Source organism: Pholcus phalangioides, unplaced genomic scaffold (genome assembly GCF_987345545.1).
Source record: "Pholcus phalangioides strain wild (caught in Gottingen) unplaced genomic scaffold, Ppha-v1.0 ptg000004l_1, whole genome shotgun sequence".
Taxonomy (NCBI): Eukaryota; Metazoa; Arthropoda; class Arachnida; order Araneae; family Pholcidae; genus Pholcus; species Pholcus phalangioides.
In genome coordinates, this window is record NW_028301597.1 from 29,238,744 (window position 1) to 29,259,613 (window position 20,870).

Sequence of the window (20,870 nt, forward strand, 5' to 3'; positions counted from 1 at the left end):
CCGATAAGTGGAATTTATAATTATTTATTCATTTATCATTACTAATTAATTAATTATTTATATTAATTCGATAACTCGAAGTTTTCTTGTTCGAATTCATTCGACTTATCGAGATTTGACTGTATTTATGGGACACCCAGTATATAAGGAAAATTTAATGTTAAGCTTTTTCGGTATATCTCTTTAACCAGTTTCCACGGCCACCGTTTGGTCTCTCTCTCTCACCTCGCATCCCCCCCCCCTCAATTTAACCGGGATCTCTCACACATGCGAAGTTTGCTGCGCCACCTACCAACGCGGTTTTTTTTTTGCTCGTTTACTAGGGCTAAAAATTTATCAGTTCCCGTTTTCCATCCGCACGCAGCGAAGAGGTTGTTGCTCAACCGCGGCTCCCGGCCCTTATATTATTTTTTTTGCATTTGAATGCATTGAGTGTCTCTTTCGCTGCCTGTGGCTCTTGTTTTATTAAGGTTTGTTTTTTAGAATCGTATGGATTAGATATCTCTAAGTTATTTCATCATTTATTGTCTTCGGTTGATAACAGGGGAAAAAAACAAACTATAATCACGATGGGCAAAAGAAACAGCAAACTCAAGAAGGAAACGCTTACCAAACTTACTGAAGAAACATATTGTGAGTTGTGAATATTTTCATATATTAATTGCTTCTAATTCGATCTAATACGGATTTTTTTTTCTTACCTGAATAATCTAATTCTCTAACAGAATTGTTTTATTATACTTTTTTTTCCCCGTTGATCATCTATGCACAAAATGTATTTTCAAAATGGTCTATGTTTGAATGTGTTTATAGAAATGCAAAAATAATTGCATGAAATTCGTGCACGTTAAATTTTAGATGAATCTGATGTTAAAAGTTTGGAAAAATACGAAAAATCTGCATTTCAGCATCCTCTTCACATTTCTCCTCAGCAGAAGGATTTTTTTTTTTTGGAATGCAAGATTAATTTTCTTAAGTTTAAAAATTATTTGGTTATTAAATAAACTTTCATAAATGTTCGGTGCTTTCCGGGAATTCTTAAAATCGTATTCGGAGCGTTATTAAGGCCTCAGTAAAGAATAAATAATTTCAAAAGGATATTTTTCTCTGAATTTTTGAAAAAAAAACACTGTTGAGGATCAGGGGTCCTCAAACTTTCAAGTGCGGCAACATGGAGAATTTCGATGAAGCCCGTATCCCACCGATATATATTAATCGTATGAAGCTATATTAATATCAATTACGTATATTCAGCTATAATTTTATTTTTGTAATGGGTGGTGAGCCTGCAATGGGTTAAGGTAATTTTAACTGCCACATTGGACTCCATGGCAGACAGACAGCAAACCATTTTCTTCCGAAATGTAGTCCTAATCTGCGCCACAGGAAAGTAAAGGGTTGTTTCCTTCGAGCCTATCGCAATAATTGATGATTGCAATGAGAGATTATCACGGCTCCCCTTGTATTAAGAAGCTCCCGGGGCAATTCCCGCGTGTGCCCATGCGTTTTAAATGTCTGGTTTTCAGGTGACTAAGTAAAACTTGTATATTCCAGAAATCCTTATCGGCTGGTCTTTTTTTGACGATTGAAAAGCTTTAATGTTTTTATAATTAGCGTACATCTGAACTTCGGTCATATTGGATACTTAGGGTGGTGCTAACTGGCATAGTTTAAACTAGTCACAATTTTTGGATAGGAGATCGAGACACGAATTGATCAAATTCATGTTTTAAACCAATCCGTGTCGATCTCCTTTGCAAATATTGACTGCATTTTGAACCCTGTCGGTGAATACCACCCTTTATAAAAAAATATTAATTATTAAGAGAAATTATTAATACATACAGAAAATACATTAATTTTAAATTGAACAAAGTTTAATTGTAATCATGATGGGGGTTTTTTTCATGTTTAAATTTATCTATTGAATTATTTTGCTTTTCAAATCTCAATAATAAATTTAATTCCCGTGCGAGAAAAATTCTTGAAATTTGTTCAATTTTCATTAGTTTGATATTCATTTCCATGCAGAAAATCATTTTTCAAAATTTTTTTTTTGTATTGAACTGCAAATTAAATTTTTATATTTGAGTTTTTCGCGATAACAATCTCCACAATTGATACGCTTGGGTTTAAATTAGGGTTTTGATGCAATATTTTGTGAACAAAACCGGATCAGATTTATCAAGTTGTGGAATCGGGTAACAGATGAACGAAGTCAAGAAATTGCGTTCGCTGATGGTCTTGGAATCAATGAACGCCTTTCATCATTCATTCGCCTTTAATGTGCTGTGTGACCTCAGTAATACCGTTAGTCAATGGCCATCCCCTGTTTTTCTAAACGTCACACTGAACCGAAAACTTGTTTTCTACCCTCGACGAGTACGCTAGGGCTGCTTTTTTTTCAAGGCGTCTTAACCGCACTACTTGGGCATGACAAACTTCGAAACGCATTGTGAGCTATGCTACACGATTGAGACCCTAGTTTCATCTATGCAGGTCTGGGAGTACGGAAATCGTTCTACAGCCATTTGGAATCTGTCTAAACAGAGTTCAATGTCTATGTTCGAGTAACCATGTTGCAACAAGAAAGAATTGGTGAAGTTTAGAAATTTTAAATAAAGGTATTAATACGAGCCGATTTCACCGTTAGTGTCGCCAGAGGCCAAAAAACCTACAACGGTACAAATATTCATCGAAACATTTGACAAACGTTTGATAAATAGATGGCAGCACTGTAATTCACAAACACTTAGGTACACGTCCAAACTTCCGACACAATCATTCGGTAGCAAATTGCCTAGACCGGAGTTGTGCTTGGTTTGAAAGATCGTGAAAGTCTTTAATGACCTTGTTAATAATAAAACATTCGTTTTAACGTTAATGGCGATCCCGGCTGATTCCCATAGAAAATATTAATCAACATTGCTTATAACGCGGTGACCTCTCGGATTCAACGGTCACACGTCGTCGTTTATTTTGTCTGGTCTTTATGGGTGATCATATATCACAACGTATTCAGGGCATTCTTATAATTTTGCTCTTCCCGACTTTATAAAAATGTTTTGTTTCTACAATGAATCTGCTTCATTTGCAATCTTTGCTAAAATCGGAAATGAAGATAATTTGCGTAATTTATGAATTTTAATGAATATAACTACAAATATGCAGGGTGATTACTTAATTCCCGTTGTCGCATTTTACTGGTGGACTGTTGATCCTGGACACATGTCTAGCTAGAAAAAATATTCAAATAACGTGTGGACCTCGGATATACATCATTCATGATGCAAGAGATTGTATAGTTATAAAAAGTTTTTTAATTTCAATACGGACACCCTGTCCTCAAAAATCCAATTACAAATTTGTTACAGTGTGTCTCCTCTGAGGCTAACAGAGGAAATTCCACGTTTCTAAGTGCAACATTCGCTGAGATATTCAAATTCAAAATCGGAGGAAAGTTTTGGAAAACAGCATAAATCGGGGAGAGAAGCGTTGCCCATAATTTTTCTCTTCGTTCCCAATTTGAACATTTCAGTTAGAAACGTGGAAGGTATTTTTTCTTGGCCTCAGGAGAGACACGGCAAAAACTTTCTGATTGGGTTGTGAGGACGGTGCCCGTATAAAATAGTTAATTTCTCTTAATATAAAACTAAAACAACCCCTTGCAACATGAATGGCGTATTTCAGACACACTTCGTTTAAAAAGTATCCAAATAACGTGTTTAACTAAACTCGAATGCAGCAACCAGAGTTACGGAATCGTTCTGTATGCATATTCATTTCGTGTATCTAACATGTAAAAACACTTTAATTTACTGCAGACTTATAGAACTATTCCTCGCCATAAGGGTAATTTATACAAGCAATATTTAGCAATTCCGCAGACAATTGGCAACGTTTCAATATTTTTGTGGCGACAATTGTCATCTCGTATTTACTTTTCATATTTCCCTTATTTTTTCTCCAAACATGAACACCTAAATCATTTCGTATTTGATTGAATCTCATTTTGCATCAAGTCTTGAAAGCGTGAACTCCTATTTCGCACACATAAAGTTTTAGAAACGTCGAACTCGGTTATAATGGCAAAATTTCGCAGAATCTTCCACCTCGTTATAACCGAATTCGACCTCTATCTGTTGTGGTAAAAATATTCTGCAGATTTCTAAATTTTCCAGTAATTTTCCCCATTGGCTTAAGCTGTGGCATCCTGCTAGTTACTTATCCCGCAATCTCTTGCTGTGGAGCGAAATATCAGCTAAGCAGAGAAATCCAATTATTACGAGATTACACATTTCAATTCAATACACGCCAGGCGAAGCATAACGCGAGTCCATAAGGGAGGAAACCTATTTCCGTATTCCTTGGACTCGGCACATCCTGAAAATTATCATTTCGAGATAACTTGCAACCGAGACCTCGTATAGTGATGTTACCGAGGAGTTCTCGACTCGATGACCTACTCGTAATCCAATATAACATTCTTGTTCAAGACAATCCCTGTTGTCCTAATATATACTAATCTCGATTTTCGAAAGACCTTATAGGCAGGGCTGGACAAATCGCAGCAAAATCTAGGCACCTGAAAAATTTTTTTAGGCGCCAAAAAAAATTATTCGAAGAAAAAGGTCAAAATGCTGCTTTCGCCTTTTTCAGGGGGCATACTGTGACCCTCTTTCATGTTGGCAGATATGCTGCTGTAAATTCCAAACATGTGCTGCTCTCAGCCTGCAATTTAGTAACTATACAAAGAAAACTTCAGATGCCAATTTTATTTAATCAAGATAAGATTTTTTTTAAAAAAAAAACCTATTCTGTAGTGTTTTATACAGGGTGATTCTAAATTCATGGAGCAAACTTTAAGACACCTAAACAAGCATTTTTGATCATTGAATGTGCGGTCAAATCGCAATAGCAAAGGTGGTGGAAGATGTTTTTAGAGTGCACAACGGCTTTTTTACCAATTACAAATATATTTTTTCAACGGATTTGCTGCGATATGTACTATCAACCATTCGAGGGTGCATATGCGCCTTCGGATCGGAGTTTTTATTTTGGCGCAAGCACCATCAAGGTTATGCATCGCCAAACAATGATCAAGTTGCACAATGACTTGCGTTACTCAAGTTTTACTGCCGGAGGGCCTACCACCCTGCACCCGCGAATGGTTGGTTGCACTTATCGCGGAAAATCCATCAGAAAAATGTTTACTTTTGGTGAAGTGCTGTTCTATACACTAAAAAACACCCTCTACCACCTTCGCTATTGTGATTCGGCCGCACATTCTATAATCATAAGTGATTTTTTTAGGAGTCTTATATCACACCTTAAAAGTTTATCCCATGCATTTAGTCGCAGGTCTTAAATTTCTGAAACTACGAAAGAAACCATTGAAATCCCTGATGCAATTCTCTTAATACGGTTAGTAAAAAAAAAACTCTTCGGATCTATTACAATTTTTGGCATGAAATACTTGCCATTCTCTCCTGTTCTCGAATGAGGAACATTTTACTTCCGTTCTGATCATATTCGGTGACTGAAAATCGATGGATGAACATGATCGATGGTTCGCTGACGTTTGAAAAGCAGTATAAGATTAAATTTTCTATATTGAATCGAATTTTCAATGCTTTTTTCCCATATCGGATCTCAAAATTTCATGCAAATTTTATTGATTCTGAATAATGCGTATTTCCTCTATCAAAATATTACTTTTTAACCACTTCACTACATTTTTCTCCGGAAATATAACAATGATTGTTATATCACAATTTTTATGACATTACAAATTTTTCAATAGAAACAAATTCATCTTTATTAACATGGCGTTCAAAGGCCAGGGGAATAAATTTAAACAAGTTCTGTTTTCTTTCCTCTCTCCTGATCATCCTGAAGCTTTGTTGCAACCTTAGTTTTTTTTTCCTCTTGGTATTTTTGTATACCGATAATTTTTTCCTTACATATGATGTATCTTATAAGATTGAAAGAGAGCGGTTTGGGTGAGGGGTGAAAAGAGAAACCTACTTTGCACCTACGTTCTTATCACCTTATCTATTATACTGTCTTTATTTTTATTTTTTTTAACGTGTGGCTAGGTGAGAACAAAGTTAATCTTCATATAGAGAGCATCCAAACTTCCTGCCAATCGCTTGTAACCGACGTATTCGTGAAGTTAATACTTCACGAATACGTCGAATGTACGAAATCTCGTAACTAATACAGCAAAATCGTTGGCATAATTATTTCCAGTTCGGTAATGTTTGGGTCAAGTTCCAGTGAGAGGCATTAAAGCATGCTTTTCTGAATGTTTGAAACTGTTAGACGTCTGTCATTTGCTGAAGTTACGGGAACTTCATTAAGATTAAGTTTTCTATATTAGATCAAATTTCCGCCCCACTTTTTTTCATATCGGATCTCATTTTCATGGATATTTTCACTATTGATTTCAAGTAATGCGTGTGTATTTCCTCTATAAAAATATTTTTTCCAACCGCAGCACAATTTTTTTTCTGGAAATATAATTACAAATTTTTCAACCTATTTATAATTTTTTTGTATTTTGATATATTTTTTCTAAAAATGCAAAAGTGCATTAACATATTCTTATACTGTAATTGATTCTAAATAGAAAAATAGAATCTTGGAACCTATTTATCATTCATTTTCGAATTTTCGTATTTATCTTAAAATGCAAGAATGCATTATATATGTTTTTATATTGGGAAATGATTCTAGAGAAAATAGAATATTGGAACCTATTTAATCATAAAAGTGGAAGATTGTAAATAGAATATTGTAATATTTACTAAAATAACAATATGTAAGGGGTGGTAAAGAGAGAAATGCAAAATTTTTTAGGAAAGGCAAAATTGCATTTTCACAAGATAATTTACAAGTGGTGGTTATCAAAAAGAAACATACAGAGAGAAAAAAAGTTGAATAAGAATAATAAATTCTTTCCAAAAAAATGGAGTTATAGGGCATTTGTCAAAAGTCAGAAAAATGAAAGGATGAAATCGGTTTTCTACGTGTAATGACTGAGTGTGCAAAGAGAAAAACAAAAAATCAAAAGAGGATAAAAGCACAGAAAATAAGGATAAATAATAAATACTTCATTCTTTTCCTGGGAGTCTGCAAATGGCAGAAAATAGAGTAATTGGAAAAACAAAATTTATTTATTATTGAGGGACATCCTTTAAAAGTTCTAAGTGATCACGCCAATAGTGGTCTCCATGATGAAAGAGATGGTGACCCTAAATTAATCCCTGGACGGATCATGCTGATCCCTTGGGAATAAGTGATTACGTTATTTAAAAAAAATTGTATTTGGTCTAGCGTTCTGCATCACTGTTCACGATCACAAATTTTTCAATCGAAGCAAATTCATCTTTAATACTTCATGATTGCCTCGAATGTACAAATTCTCATAACTAATGCAGCCAAGCCGTTTGAACAATTATTCCCCAGTTTAAGTTTGAGTCAAATTCCAATGCGACGCATGCTTTTCTGAATGTTTGAAACTTAGACGGTTACTAATGCTTCTATTTCAGCGCCTCACGCCACAGTGCGTTAAATAAGAAAGACAGTGTCGTGCCTGCAGTGGTGTACATATGGTAGCGCACTTATAAAGATTAAAAAAGGACCTGGGTTCAATTGAAGAGATCAGATGCCTTTTCCAGGCTTACCTTGGCATAATATCTTGATGTGTTGTTGACATGTCCATGAGCATAGCTGTCAGGAGCATAAAATTGCAAAAACTATGATCGTCAATTCTAATTTTTTTTTCACTTTTGTAGAATACGTAGGTATTTGGTTTTTAACAAATCACGCTATTGCATTTTTCAGCATGAAAGCTTATGATTCAACATTATTTCAATCAAGGCATTAAGAGACTTCAAAAAGTCAATTTTTCAAAAATATCCTCAAACTATTCGACTAAATTATAAATCAAATGTAAAAATTTTCGTGTCACTCGTTTGGTAGTTTTTTTTAAATAGAGAGATAGTTTGAAAGTATCTGAGAAACGAACTTTGAACGCGCTTTTCTCAGATCAATTTTCTTTTGCTGCGCATCGGTAAGTTTTAACGGAAACTGCATCACAAAAAAAAATTGAAATTTTGTATAAATTTTTATTTGGCATGTCACTAAAATGGATCTCTATTGTTTATATCCGAGCATTTGTTAATTTTATGAATTTTAAAATTTTTTGAATCAAATCCCATTGGTCAATAATTATACAGCAAATTTATTTTTATACTCAAAGGACGAATGAGATGACATTCTTACAAAATTTCAGCAAATTTTGGTGTTTTTTGGAATGCTTTGGAACCGAAATCGGATTTGCGTGTAAAAGCCATGTCTTTGGCTTTATTCCGCAGTCTGTGCCGTTAAGACCGTGAATTGAATTAGTCCGTACTTTTCAGTCGATCCCTGAATCTCGTGTGAAGCGTATGAATTATATAATCTGCGCCAGACACATTTTCATTAATTCAGATTCTAGAGGATGATTGTGTATAGAGGGCGTTCGGATGCTTAATTGCAAATGATTAAGCTTGGATGAATTCTCCTAGGCAAGTTGCTTACCATCGTTTCACAAAGAAGTCGTCATCTGGAGGAATGTACTTATAAAATTGCATCAAAATGAAACCCTTTATGTGCTGGAAACGAGACGGAAGGAGCACGGACACGGAAGACATCGAATTCTTAATTGAACTGTTCGGTTTATTTCCATCTTTATGCTTCGTGACTCGTATGTTATGTACATTTATAATTCTCATGAAATGCGTTTCGAACGTTCGACTACATCAATGTTGGAACTCATTTCATCACGGAATACCGATTTTGAAACCTTCATTAAAATTTGAATTTTAGGAATTTGATCATTGTCAGGAAAATCAATTATAAAAATGCAAAACATTAATTTAGGCTTTTGAAACAGTAAAGATAGTAAAAAGTAATCAATCCATTAACCACTTTAAGATCAAGGACGTAATATTATGATTGAGTCTGAATGCCAGTGGAATAAATTAAATAAGTTCTGTTTTCTTTCCTCTCTTATTGCGAAGCCTTATTGTAACCCTAAGAAAAATAAGACCTTTTAGAAGCTGCTCGCTGAAGTATTGTCAGAACATTGTCAGAACGTGCATGCGCGTGTTTTTCTGGCGACTTGTTTTCCCCCCAACATATTTCCTCTGTTGACGTTTAATAATATACTTCATTTTACCAGAAATCGACATCCACTTTTTTCCCTTGTGCTTTTTCTAACGTCCTGTTAGACAAGGACAAGGTTACCACATTTATCGCCGATTCGTGAAATGAAGATAATCCGAATTTCTTGTCAATATGCTCATAGCTTGTAAGTGAAGGGGTAAAATACATAAGTGTTTTGGAGTGTTGTGAAAAGGCTGTAATTGTGTTCCAAACATAATCCAAGCTCTTATCCCAGATAACATTAGCTATTTCTTTTAAAACAGGCAGCGCCGTGTCAGAAACCATTAAATAAGTGCGTGTTCACCGAATATACAGGGTATCCCATAAATTCGCTAATGCGGTGAAAATTTAGAAAAATTTGAGGAACTCTTGGAAATTTGAATTTCCCGAAAAGTTCTCACGAAAGGATATTTTTTTAATTACAGAAAAAATTTAGTTCAAATGTTTGCAATAGACTACACTGGAATTATGATACAGTAAAACTACTATTAATCGCCACCGTCCGGACCAGGGCTGTGACGGATAAACGAATAACAAAAATCTTTTAATACATACGTACAGAAAGTGATTTCACTTCGGGCTTGGGACGAAAATAAAATCCTTTAAAGGTGAATAATGCATACATATTGTAATTAAATTTTACAAAATGATCAATATAAACTTCAATATACAAATACAACGCCACAACAGGCAAATTGCCCAACGAGGTGGTGGATTTAAGAACATCATGGATCCCCGAGCCATTTTTTGGAGGCCCTACCTACTACTGCTACACCACACAAGAGAGCAAGGGCAGAAGCCGAGGACAGCGTCGATAGGGTACTCTCCCAGGAAATAGAAGAATTAGAAGACGAAGAATACGACACAGAGGGAGAGCAATCAGAGAGAGAAGCGGTCGAAATATGGGAAGACTCTGACTGACTTCAAATAGGATGATCCAGTGAAAGAGTGATCAAGAAACAAAGTCCCAATGATCAGTGTTTAAACTGTGAAGCACCCAACCAAAAGCTGAGGAGCTTTTGAATAATCGAACAACCCCCCTCCCCTCATGCTGAAGGACCTGGCACCTGGTCGGACCAATGTGACACGAAGGGCTCACACTAGCCAACAAGCCAACGAGGGAAGACATGGTCCAGGCCCTGGCCTGGCCCTCCCCGAGCCCTCAGAAGAGGACATCAGAAGAGCTCATCGGAATAAATTGTATATTGTATAATAGAAATATTTAAATCTGTATATACTTTTTTCTTTAATGTGTTTTTATATTCAATGTTCATGTATTTTATATGCATAACTAGGGGGGCTCTGCCCCCCTGCCGCCTTTGGCGGCCAACCCCCCCCCCCCCACTTCTCTCCCGGACATATCTTGTTTATTTCGTCCCACTTCAACAGCGTGCTATGGAAAAGGGGAAAGGGACGTGTGAAAGCACCAGCCTACTGAAGAAGCGAATTTTAATGAAAATAATAATAAAGCAACAAAAAACAAATGAGATTCATCAAGTATCCCCAGAAAACTTCCCCATGGGGGTCCCCAGATTCAATTCGCTGAATTTCAGTGGGGCCCCACACTGGATATCTTGGGCTACCGCTGTGTTGCAAATTTTACAATGTTAAACCACAAAAATCAATGAGATACATTCAGGGGCACCGAATTACAACCTGCCAACATTTCCATGAAGCCCTGACCTGCAAGCTTGTCGGACACCCCCCTGTGAGAATTTTTCATTTTTATCAATTTTACAACGGATGAAATCCAGGGCCCCACATCCAGTAGCGGGGACACAATACGCAGATTTTTAGTGGGGCCCCAGACTGGCTATATCTCGGGTTTCGGCTGTGGCAAATTCTACAACAGAAAAGAATGAGATTCACCCAGGGCCCCCAAAATCAAACCTGTAAACATGGGGCCCCCGACTTGGAAGCTTGTCGGTCATCCCCCGGTGCGAGTGCCATGAAAAATTTTCATTTGTATTCGTTTTACGAACGAATAAAATCCAGGGCCCCCAAACAATTACCCGGGACACCAATTCGCATACTTTTGGTGGGGCCCCAGACTGGCTTTATCTCGGGCTTCCGCTGTTGCGAATTCTACAACAGAAAAGAATGAGATTCGTCCAGGGCCCCAAAATGAAACCTTTAAACATGGGGCCCCCGACTTGGAAGCTTGTCGGTCATCCCCCGGTGCGAGTGCTATGAAAAATTTTCATTTGTATTCGTTTTACCAACGAATAAAATCCAGGGCCCCCCAACCAATTACCCGGGACACCAATTCGCATACTTTTGGTGGGGCCCCAGACTGGATATATCTTTTGCTTCCGCTATCGAAATTTTTCAACGTTAAAGCAGCAAGAAAACAATGAGATCCATCAAGGGCCCCTGGAAATGAAAACTTTTTACTTATACGTGAAATCTTCCGCGGGTACCCCGACCCTGTGTTGGGAGCACTGCTGTTGTGTGTGTGTATTATACATATATATACCTCTCGGCATGGACCTCCCCCCCCCCACAAAGGAAGGGCTGACAGGGGCCACAACGATTCTTATCACTTTTTGATTTTTCACACTATAAATTAATCACAGGGGCCCCTGAAAAGCTGGTTTGGGGGGGGGCTCGAAATCTAAATTCCAGCCTAAGGGCTGTGCTGTAGGATGTAGGAGCCTATTGGTACATGCACATAACATGGTCCCGATGGGTCAAATGGGTCCCGATATGTGAATATCGACCCAATATCGATATATGAATATATGAATATGAATGTACGATATGTGAATGTGAATATCGATATATGAATCGAACCCACTTCCGTAACAGATTTCCGTCACTCAAAAATTTCACCCACTTCCGTCACTCGGTTGCTTAGCAACAGGCCCTTTTCGAGTTTTCTTGTGATTTTATATTATAGAATAGATAAAGCACCCGACATCGCCCAGCCCCTCATCCGGGCAATGGCTAAAATTGACAATGGTCGATAGAGCCTGGGCGGTGCACGAAATGAAATGCTACACCACACATGCACCCCGCCCACACCCCTCTGCGGAACCCCCAACGAATCGGTGCTTGCGGGAATGTACGTGTAGTGAAACCTGACGTGAAGTTTTTGTTTCTCTGTAATGCTTGTTATGTGTAGTGCTGTCATCTGCCACCAGTTTTTCTAACTATGAGTGAAGTGTTATGATTGAATGATTTATCGTTGTAGGACTGTTGCTCTCTGTGGCGACTTTTTAACGGGGAGATCGGCTCGCATTCGCGCCTTGAAGTTGGGAACCACAGAAAGCCAACTTCAGCCGACCATCACTGTGGGGTTCGAACCCGGATCCTCGCATCGCGAGTCCGTCACTATAACCACTCGACCACCACAGCGGCAATATAAGAGTAGTAATGTACAGAAATGTATTGTAATGCTTTAGGTCTTCACGTTCCTGCTTAAAACCTAGCACTACACGTTTCCGTCATTTTAAAACAATTTCACAGAATAAAATCAAAGATTAGGCCTTACTTTTTATACCTACATACAAGCGGCGAAATCGAAACACATCTTAAAAATACAGAATAGTAGCACTCTCATAACGTTATGCCATAAAAGTTAATCGGGGCACTATGAAACGAAACATTCTTTCTAACACACAGGCTACTCTGTAACGACTGATACCAGTATGTAAGGCAATAGTGATTAGTTGATGAGCTTGATTTGGGGTGCTACAAACCTAACTCCTCCACCACCGACGATGAGTCACTTATGGCTTCATACAGTAGCGTGTAAAAGTAACACGTGGGCAATTTTAAAGATGTGTGTGTGTTAAGCATTAAGCAAGAAAAGTTGAGCAAGAAACTCTCGCGCGCTCGCATTTTTTTTAGACGATGGCTGATAACAAACTGACTGTTAATCGAAGTTTTACTGTACTTATAGAACAGGGTGTACGATTAACATCTCATTTCCCAATTCTTTGTTTTGTAACTGGCACTCGCATAAGGTTTCCGTTGCTCTGCTGGCGTTAGTACATGAAGCACAATCGTGAAGTTGTTTTGCTTCAGCCACGAATACCTTCTGTGTTTGAAAAGCTTGATAAGTTTCAGAAGTTGATTGAAGAAAAATTCGCGGCCAATCGCTCCTGCTTGCAATAATCGCACAACACCATCTATCGACAAAAATTTCAACTAATTTTTACTTGACGAAAAAAAAAACCCCTTCGTAAGAGTAACGTTTTTGCCGCCTGCATTCAAATGCACCAAATTTAATGAATTTTTAAACTATTTAGGAATATATATATATATATATATATGGTATGTATATGGAACGCCGTGTAATTTGGTGTTAATTTACACAATTTTTCGACTTGATATAGGTAGGAATTAAATCTACGACGCAACTAAACCCCGAGATGCTGCAACAATTATCAGACATACACAAAGGGATAGAAATATAAACTTTGCTCCGAATTTTGAGAGAGATCTCTATCTGGTGACGGTGGGTATCGGGTTAATTTTGTTTCCAAAGCTATTTCTTTTTCGAAACGCCGACGTTAACACCATCCATCGCACGAAAATAACTGCTGTTTGCAAAAAGTTTCTTGTCATGTGGCGAATCGTGTATCGTGATGCTTTGACAGAAACTCCATTATCTTCAACTCTCAACTCAAATAGCCAGTTACCACCTCCATCTGTCGTGTTGTCTGTCTTTCAAAGGGACAACAGTATAACAAAGCCGTAATTGAGTTTGCATTCACTATTATTCAGGAATTTTTCCATAAGCCAGTTGATTTCCCATCGTCATTTAAAGGCATTTTAATTTGCTTATTATCAAGAAAAATACGATATTCCAAAAAAAATTCTCGTCAATGCTTCATAAGTTTGTGGAAAAGTAGGCACGTACGTGAAAAAATTTCTGGTACGTCGTCACAAAACAGGGTTTCCCAGAAATTTGTAAATAGGTGAAAAATTCATAAAAATTGAAGGAATATTGGTATATTTGAATGCGGTTAGCGAGAAAGTTATTCTCACGAAGGGAAATTTTTTTTGCTACAGAAAAAAATTGTTCAGAGGGTGCGGGAAACCAGATCGGCAATAGTGATTGGACCCGAAACTTCCTTCCGTCCCTTCTGTGTCCGAAACATTCGTGCAGCTTAAGCCGACGATTCGTAGCTGAGGTAAAACTTCACTTATAGTGCCTCGTTCACCAATGTCAACATCCCAATGAAAACCTTAAGTAATTACCAATAACAAGAAAATTCAGAAACACAGCTGTTATTTGAACACCCTGCATTTTATGATTGATTTGTATTTTTTAGGACTGATTTGCTTTTGCGCAGTTCCTACTATCGACAAAAATTTGAACTATTTTTTCATATAAAGAAATTAAAATAAACCTTTTCCTGATAAGAATAACTTTCTAGTAAGCCATTCAAATGTGCAAAATTCGTCAATTTTTGTGAATTTATACCTGTATAAGACATCCTGTAATTCATGACGTTCATTTACACATTTAAAAGTATACGATTCAATATTAAGAATTGTTATCGGTTTCATAGGCCTTCATGGCCAGCTTGTATGCTGACAGACGGCCCATAGGGCTGGGAATCGGCCAAAATTTAATTCTGGTCTGATTGTTATCGAAATTTAAAAATGAAAAAAAAAAATCGAATTTCAGAATGAAGTGATCTAAAGTTCTTCAGAAAAACCCTTCCCACCAATTTTCAAACTTACAGTACGGATGGAAATACAGTTGACACTCGTTATAACGACCCCCATCATTCCACGGAAAACAGACATTATATTGGGATGTTATTTAGGACGTTTTAATGGAAAATTGTATTTATTGATGGGATCGAAAACTTTTTCATTGTTATAATGTTGCCATAAATATTCAATAATTTGGCCATTTTAGCTTTCGACTTCAAATTTCTTGTCAACTTTTGCTAAAAAAATTTTGAATTTCAGATCCCAAAAAATATTTCATTCCGTTTAAGACAGTCATGTTAAATGAATAATTTTATTCATGACAAAATTTAGCAAGCCTGCAAAATAGAAGGGAAGAAACACCGGCACCATTCAATCAACTTGTGCCAGTGCACTGCACCTTGCTATGGTTCATCCCGTTTCCAGTGATGGGGCTAATTAACTACCGGGTTTCCCTAGAAGTGACGCTTTATTTTTAAATCATCTGTTTCGCACCATTTCTTTAAGAAATGGTGCAAAGTTAAACACACTCAACGACGTATTTTGTTCATATCTTCACAAACAACCATTAAAAAAAACAGGAAGCAGAGATGACTTCGATTGGATTGAATATTTACTAGTCGTTATATTGGATAAAAAATAACATGGCAGAAATAAGAAAATATTTGGACCAGTCATTATACGGTCGCTATAACGAGCGTCAACTGTATAATCTTTCTCCTGAATGAAAGATCTTATCTGGTGACGTCGGTGTCAGGTCAATTGTGTTTCCGAAGCTATTCTTTAACGAAACGCTGACGTTAGCACGAAAATCGGTGCTGTCTACAAAAACAATTCCTTTTCATGCGAGTATTAAATATCGATGCTCTCCAGAAACTTCATTATCTTGAAATCTTAACTCAAACAGCTATCAACCACCTCTATCTCTGTGTTGAACTGTGCCACCATTGTAGTCTCTGACAGTACAACAGAGCCGTAATTCAATTCGTATTCTCGCAATATGCAGGACTCATTCATAGGCTAGTTGTTCATTCCCATCTTCCGAAGGCATTTAAATCGCTTATCAATAAAAACGCTATGCACATTGCCACCTATAGGCGAGAATTTTGACTTTTTCTTATCAGAAACAATCGAATTTGGAATAGTCTGAGGGAGCAAACAGCGTATCCGGTATGTCAAAATGGAATGCCATATAAAATCTTAGAATGAAAATGTCTAGAAATCGAATTTTTTTTTTAAATTTAACTAATTTACGATCAAGGACGTAATATTGCCCAAACACCAGTGAAATAAATTCAAATTGTTTTCTTTCGTCTTTCGTCATCATCACGAAGCTTTGTTGCAACCCTGTTATCGGTTTGTTTTCAAACTCCTCTTGGTGATTTTTTTTTCACATTTGATGTATACTCCTATTATATACATAAGAGCAAAAGAAAACTGAGTGAAAAGAGAAATCAACTTCGCACACATACTCTATTATTTGCTTATAAATTGCTGGTTTTCCTCTCATTGGTTATCATTTTTTATCGCTTTTCATTTTTATAACGTGCAGTTAGGCTAGGACAAGGTTATAATATTTATATCCGATTCCTCAAATATATATTACCAGAATTTCTTATTAATAGCTAGTAAGAGAAGATTTTAACACTAGGTTTACCATGATTTGACATATACCTATTTCTACCAAAGGGGTCAATACCCCCTTTCGGTATTTAATTAGAAAAATGTAAATTGACCTAATCTATTATGAAGTTAAAGTAGAAAAAACGATCGGATTTTGAATTACATCAGTTATAATTTTTGATATTTTAACGTAAATCATGCTTTACAAATTGAAGAAAATTAACGAAAAGTTCTCAGAAGGGTCAGAATGACCCCTTGGTAAACCTAGTGTTGAATAAACCCATAAAACAATTTTCCAACCACTTTTCAGACATACAAAACTGACAGAAATATAAACTTTATCCCGAATTCACACAAGATCTCTTTATCTGGTGACGTCGGTGTCGAGCCAATTTTGTGTTTCCGAAGCTATTTCTTTTCGAAACGCCGACGTTAACACGTCCGTAGCACGAAAATCAGTGCTGTCTGCAACAACGACGACGACGACAAAAAATTTTCTTGTCATGTCGAGTATCAAATATCGATGCTTTTCCAGAAACTCCATTATCTTCAACTCTCAACTCAAATAGCCAGCTACCACCTCCATCTCTCTTTCGGATGCTTGTTTTCTTTTGCAAAGGATCAAATTCGTTTTCTCTCTTTTGCCAAACATCATTTACTATCTTTTCTCCTCCTCGACACATGATCATTTGTATCTTCTCTTGTTGGATGCCGCTCCAAAACGTTTTCGTTCGTGCTTTCTTTTGTTTTTTTTCTTGTTAGCGGAGCGAACAAGCAACTACTATCTGTTACAAGCCAATGGGAGAAATGACAACTGGCGCTTATTTCATCTGCATTATATTACTTAGCGTTACGGTATCGGAAAGAATTTGGATCTATTTTCCATCTTATTGTTTGTTTTCCATCTCGTTATTCTTGCTCAATGGATGTTTGAGGCTTAAGGTACTTCTTTGTGATGAGAGATAAATAAGTCTTTCATTTTCCTTTCCTATACTACTTTCGGAGCTTTGGAATCAATCCTCTTATTGCATTAACTACTCGTGTTATTTGATCTGTGAGTTGGATGCATCTATGCTAATAGGATTACTATCAAGAGAATTGTTGAACGTGACGGTAACTCTGTACCTTTTCTGTAAAATGATTTATAGAAAATTCACCGCCATATATGCAATTCACAGAAATTGGAACTTCACTTCCAAAAAATTCTCGTTCATGAAATTCACCGCCAAACTAATCATTGACGGATAATTCACGGACAACAGTTTGGCAACTAGAAAGCGAGAATTTATCAAATAAGTCTGTGGATGAGCAATTGACTATATGAGTGAGCTATCTAATGAGTTTTTGACAAACACTAAGCGACCTATTCACCCACTCATTTGGTCGCTGATTTGCTCGTTCACCAACTCATTTGCTCATTTTCCCCCTACTCATTCGGTTAGTGATTTGCTCATTCACCCACTCTCGTATGATCACTCGTTTGCTCACCATAGCTCATTGCCTCAGTATTGCTTTTACATTCGTAAGCTCAATGTTGTTCGTTCTTTCATTCGCCCTTGCCGACCTGTTGTCGGTGAACTTTTTGGACAAGACTAAATATATATCTTCAGAATAAAAGATCAAGTCAATCGTGATGATCTTGGTGTGAATTGCGTAAGTGGCACCAGTGGTGGTCTGCTGTATTTGCTTTCGTAGTTTTCAAATTTCGAGAAGCGAATGCGAGCCGCTTCCTTATTCGATGAAGCCTCTCTACAACGAGTAGGCAGACCTGCATACTATACATACTTGCAAAACACAAAATTCAGACATTTGCCATGTCCAATTCAAAATATAGAAGCCAGATGGCAGCACCATTACAACACGAAACAGGGATAACTCGGACATCATAAATACGTTAGGGCCACGCGTATTCACCCAACAAATTCCAGCTTGTACTGGTCGTTAGAAATCCCTCAAGTTCACGATGCTTTTTAATGAAAGTTTACGAGGTTCATGTACGACGGGGGTTCTTAACCTTTTAGGGGGCCATTCAAGTATTACGTAAGCAGATTTTCAGCCATTTTTGATCCCCTCCCCCCACTTGTCAGCGAAACACTAACCCCCTCCCCTCCCCCCCCCCCGTCAGCAAAAATTCGCCAGCAGCTTAGAATATTTTATATCTTCAAAAAGGGGTGGTTGATGACGTAAGCAACCTTCAAAACCCACTTCCCCCTTGTCATCAAAAGCCAGCAAATCCGAAACCCCCTTCCCCCTCGATGCTGACGTAATACTTTAATGACCCCTTACAGATGCGACCCAAAATCAACAAAGATGATCAATTTCGCGACCCATGGGGAAATATTTGTTTTTCGAATTAACTGAAACCAGACCGAGCGATCTCAGAATCCTGTACGAATCAAATCGTGACCCATAGCTCAAGAATTCGAGTGGATTTTGTGTGACCCATCTCGAAAACCCTGCGACCCATACTTTAATAACCCCCCCCCCCTTCCCCCGATGTACGATTTAGCAGTGGTCATTTCATTATGGTTTTTCTTGGAAGTGAATTAGATTGAAGATTTATCTAGCGATATTTTTCTAATAGTGAAATATTCGCATATGAGTATGAATGCGATATTGCATATGGTATACAGTATTATATGTTGACTTTCTTTGGAAGATACCGGAAGGAGATGCTGCAAATATTGACCAGACGAATGGCCACCGAAAAGACGTTACTAAATCTCTCTGCTTTTCATTGTCTCGTATCGTATTTTCGCTTCTTATACTGGTGTCCAAGACTTCAATTACGTCAGCTGTTCGTGTCGTAACCGCGTCCACGCGTTATTGTCGTCGAATGAATAGCTGACGTTATTGCGTCTGACATTCGTTATTTCCAATAGAATGTAATTGGACGGACGTCCTGCAAAGAATCAAAGAAGATTATTTTCCTGTTTTCTCTGGGAAGTCTGTTCAAGCTCTCGCAATTAATCGACTGTTCACATGGAAATGCCTATTTTATCGCATAGATTTTAGTTACATCTAGTCAATCTAGAAACTTGGTAGAATTTAATGGGATCTTGAAAATTCACCTGTTTCGCCCCAAGTACATTTTGCCCCTGGACGTATCGTCCCCGCCGGGAGCCAAATGAGTGGGTGAGTGATCGTATCAGTTCTATGAAGTTGTGTGGACGTTCGAGTGACCGTATGAATGGGCAGGTGAGTGGATGAGTTACCATATGAGTTGAATGAAGAGCATTAATGACTAAAAATTGAGTTAGTGATCGTGTGAATGACTACGCGTGAATGGGCTGATTAGTCTCATTAGTCATCCTCTCAACCGCTCTCATCAATAACTCACCCACTCAATCGGTCATTCATACCATCACTCACTTGGTCACATAAGGTCACTTAAACGGTCACTCACACACCTAGTCACTATCGCATACTCGGTCATTCTGTTACTCATATGAGGAATGAATCTCACAATCATTCAACTGTTACTAACTTGGTAACACAAAAGGCCACTCACTAAACGCTGACTCACTAATGTAGTCACTCCGTCTGTAACTCATCTACTCGGTCGGAAACTCTCCTACTCACTTGGTTACTCTCCTACTCATTTGGTTAAGCTTAATGGTCACTCGCCTACTGTCTTGGCCCCGAGTTGTTTTTGTTTTCAGTCCTTATTCAGTCGGCACATTTATTTGATCTTTGGAGATCCTTGGCCCCGTCCTGACTGAAATGTACCTGGTCGAAAAGTGGGACGCCATGTTTCCGTAAACCATTTTAATATACCAGTTTAAGCAGTAACTTATCTCTTCTCGACATTGATTACTAGAATTTTTTGGTACCGACCTTTTAATAACAAATTTATAGCCATAGCATTACATAATAAATTTTCACTCAACAGATAGGATCTCTTGCAAACCAGGGAATTTCGAAAGAAAATTTTAACGAGTTTTAAATGCCAGCTTCAACGTCAAGTACTTTCTTTAATAACGTACTAATTTATTCCAAGTAGTTACGCCATCCAGTAAGAAACAATCTTCGGAAAATTAACAAAGAAAAACTTCGATAGTAGTTTTTTTATGACCGTTTCTGAGTATTTGAAGGAGGCCACAAGTAACATTTGAGAGCTTTCAAAATAGTTCAAAGATTTTTCAGCTTGTTAGGAAGTGTTTAAAAATTCATAATTTCTTTAGTGTGGAAGCTTATTTTTCAAAATTATTTTAACTAACTTTAAGATCGTAATTTTCATATTTCTACGCAGACATCAGTTTCGATTTCTTTTAAATATTTGTGATCCTTGATTAGATGGAATGAATTTTTTATATTATCAAGATCGAACCATTGTTTTATGAATTTTTTCGATTATATTACTG

At 37.3% G+C, this 20,870-nt stretch overlaps 1 protein-coding gene across 1 annotated transcript in view; it reads left to right on the forward strand.

Moving 5' to 3' along the window:
* The first annotated feature begins 300 nt into the window (after positions 1–300).
* Positions 301–20,870, forward strand: part of LOC149087056 (frequenin-1-like) — a 68,680-nt gene continuing 48,110 nt past the window's right edge. Inside the window, exon 1 of the mRNA XM_089231281.1 lies at positions 301–633. Coding sequence (XP_089087407.1) covers positions 570–633 — 64 coding nt within the window. The 5' untranslated portion in view covers positions 301–569. The remainder of the gene's footprint in view (positions 634–20,870) is intronic.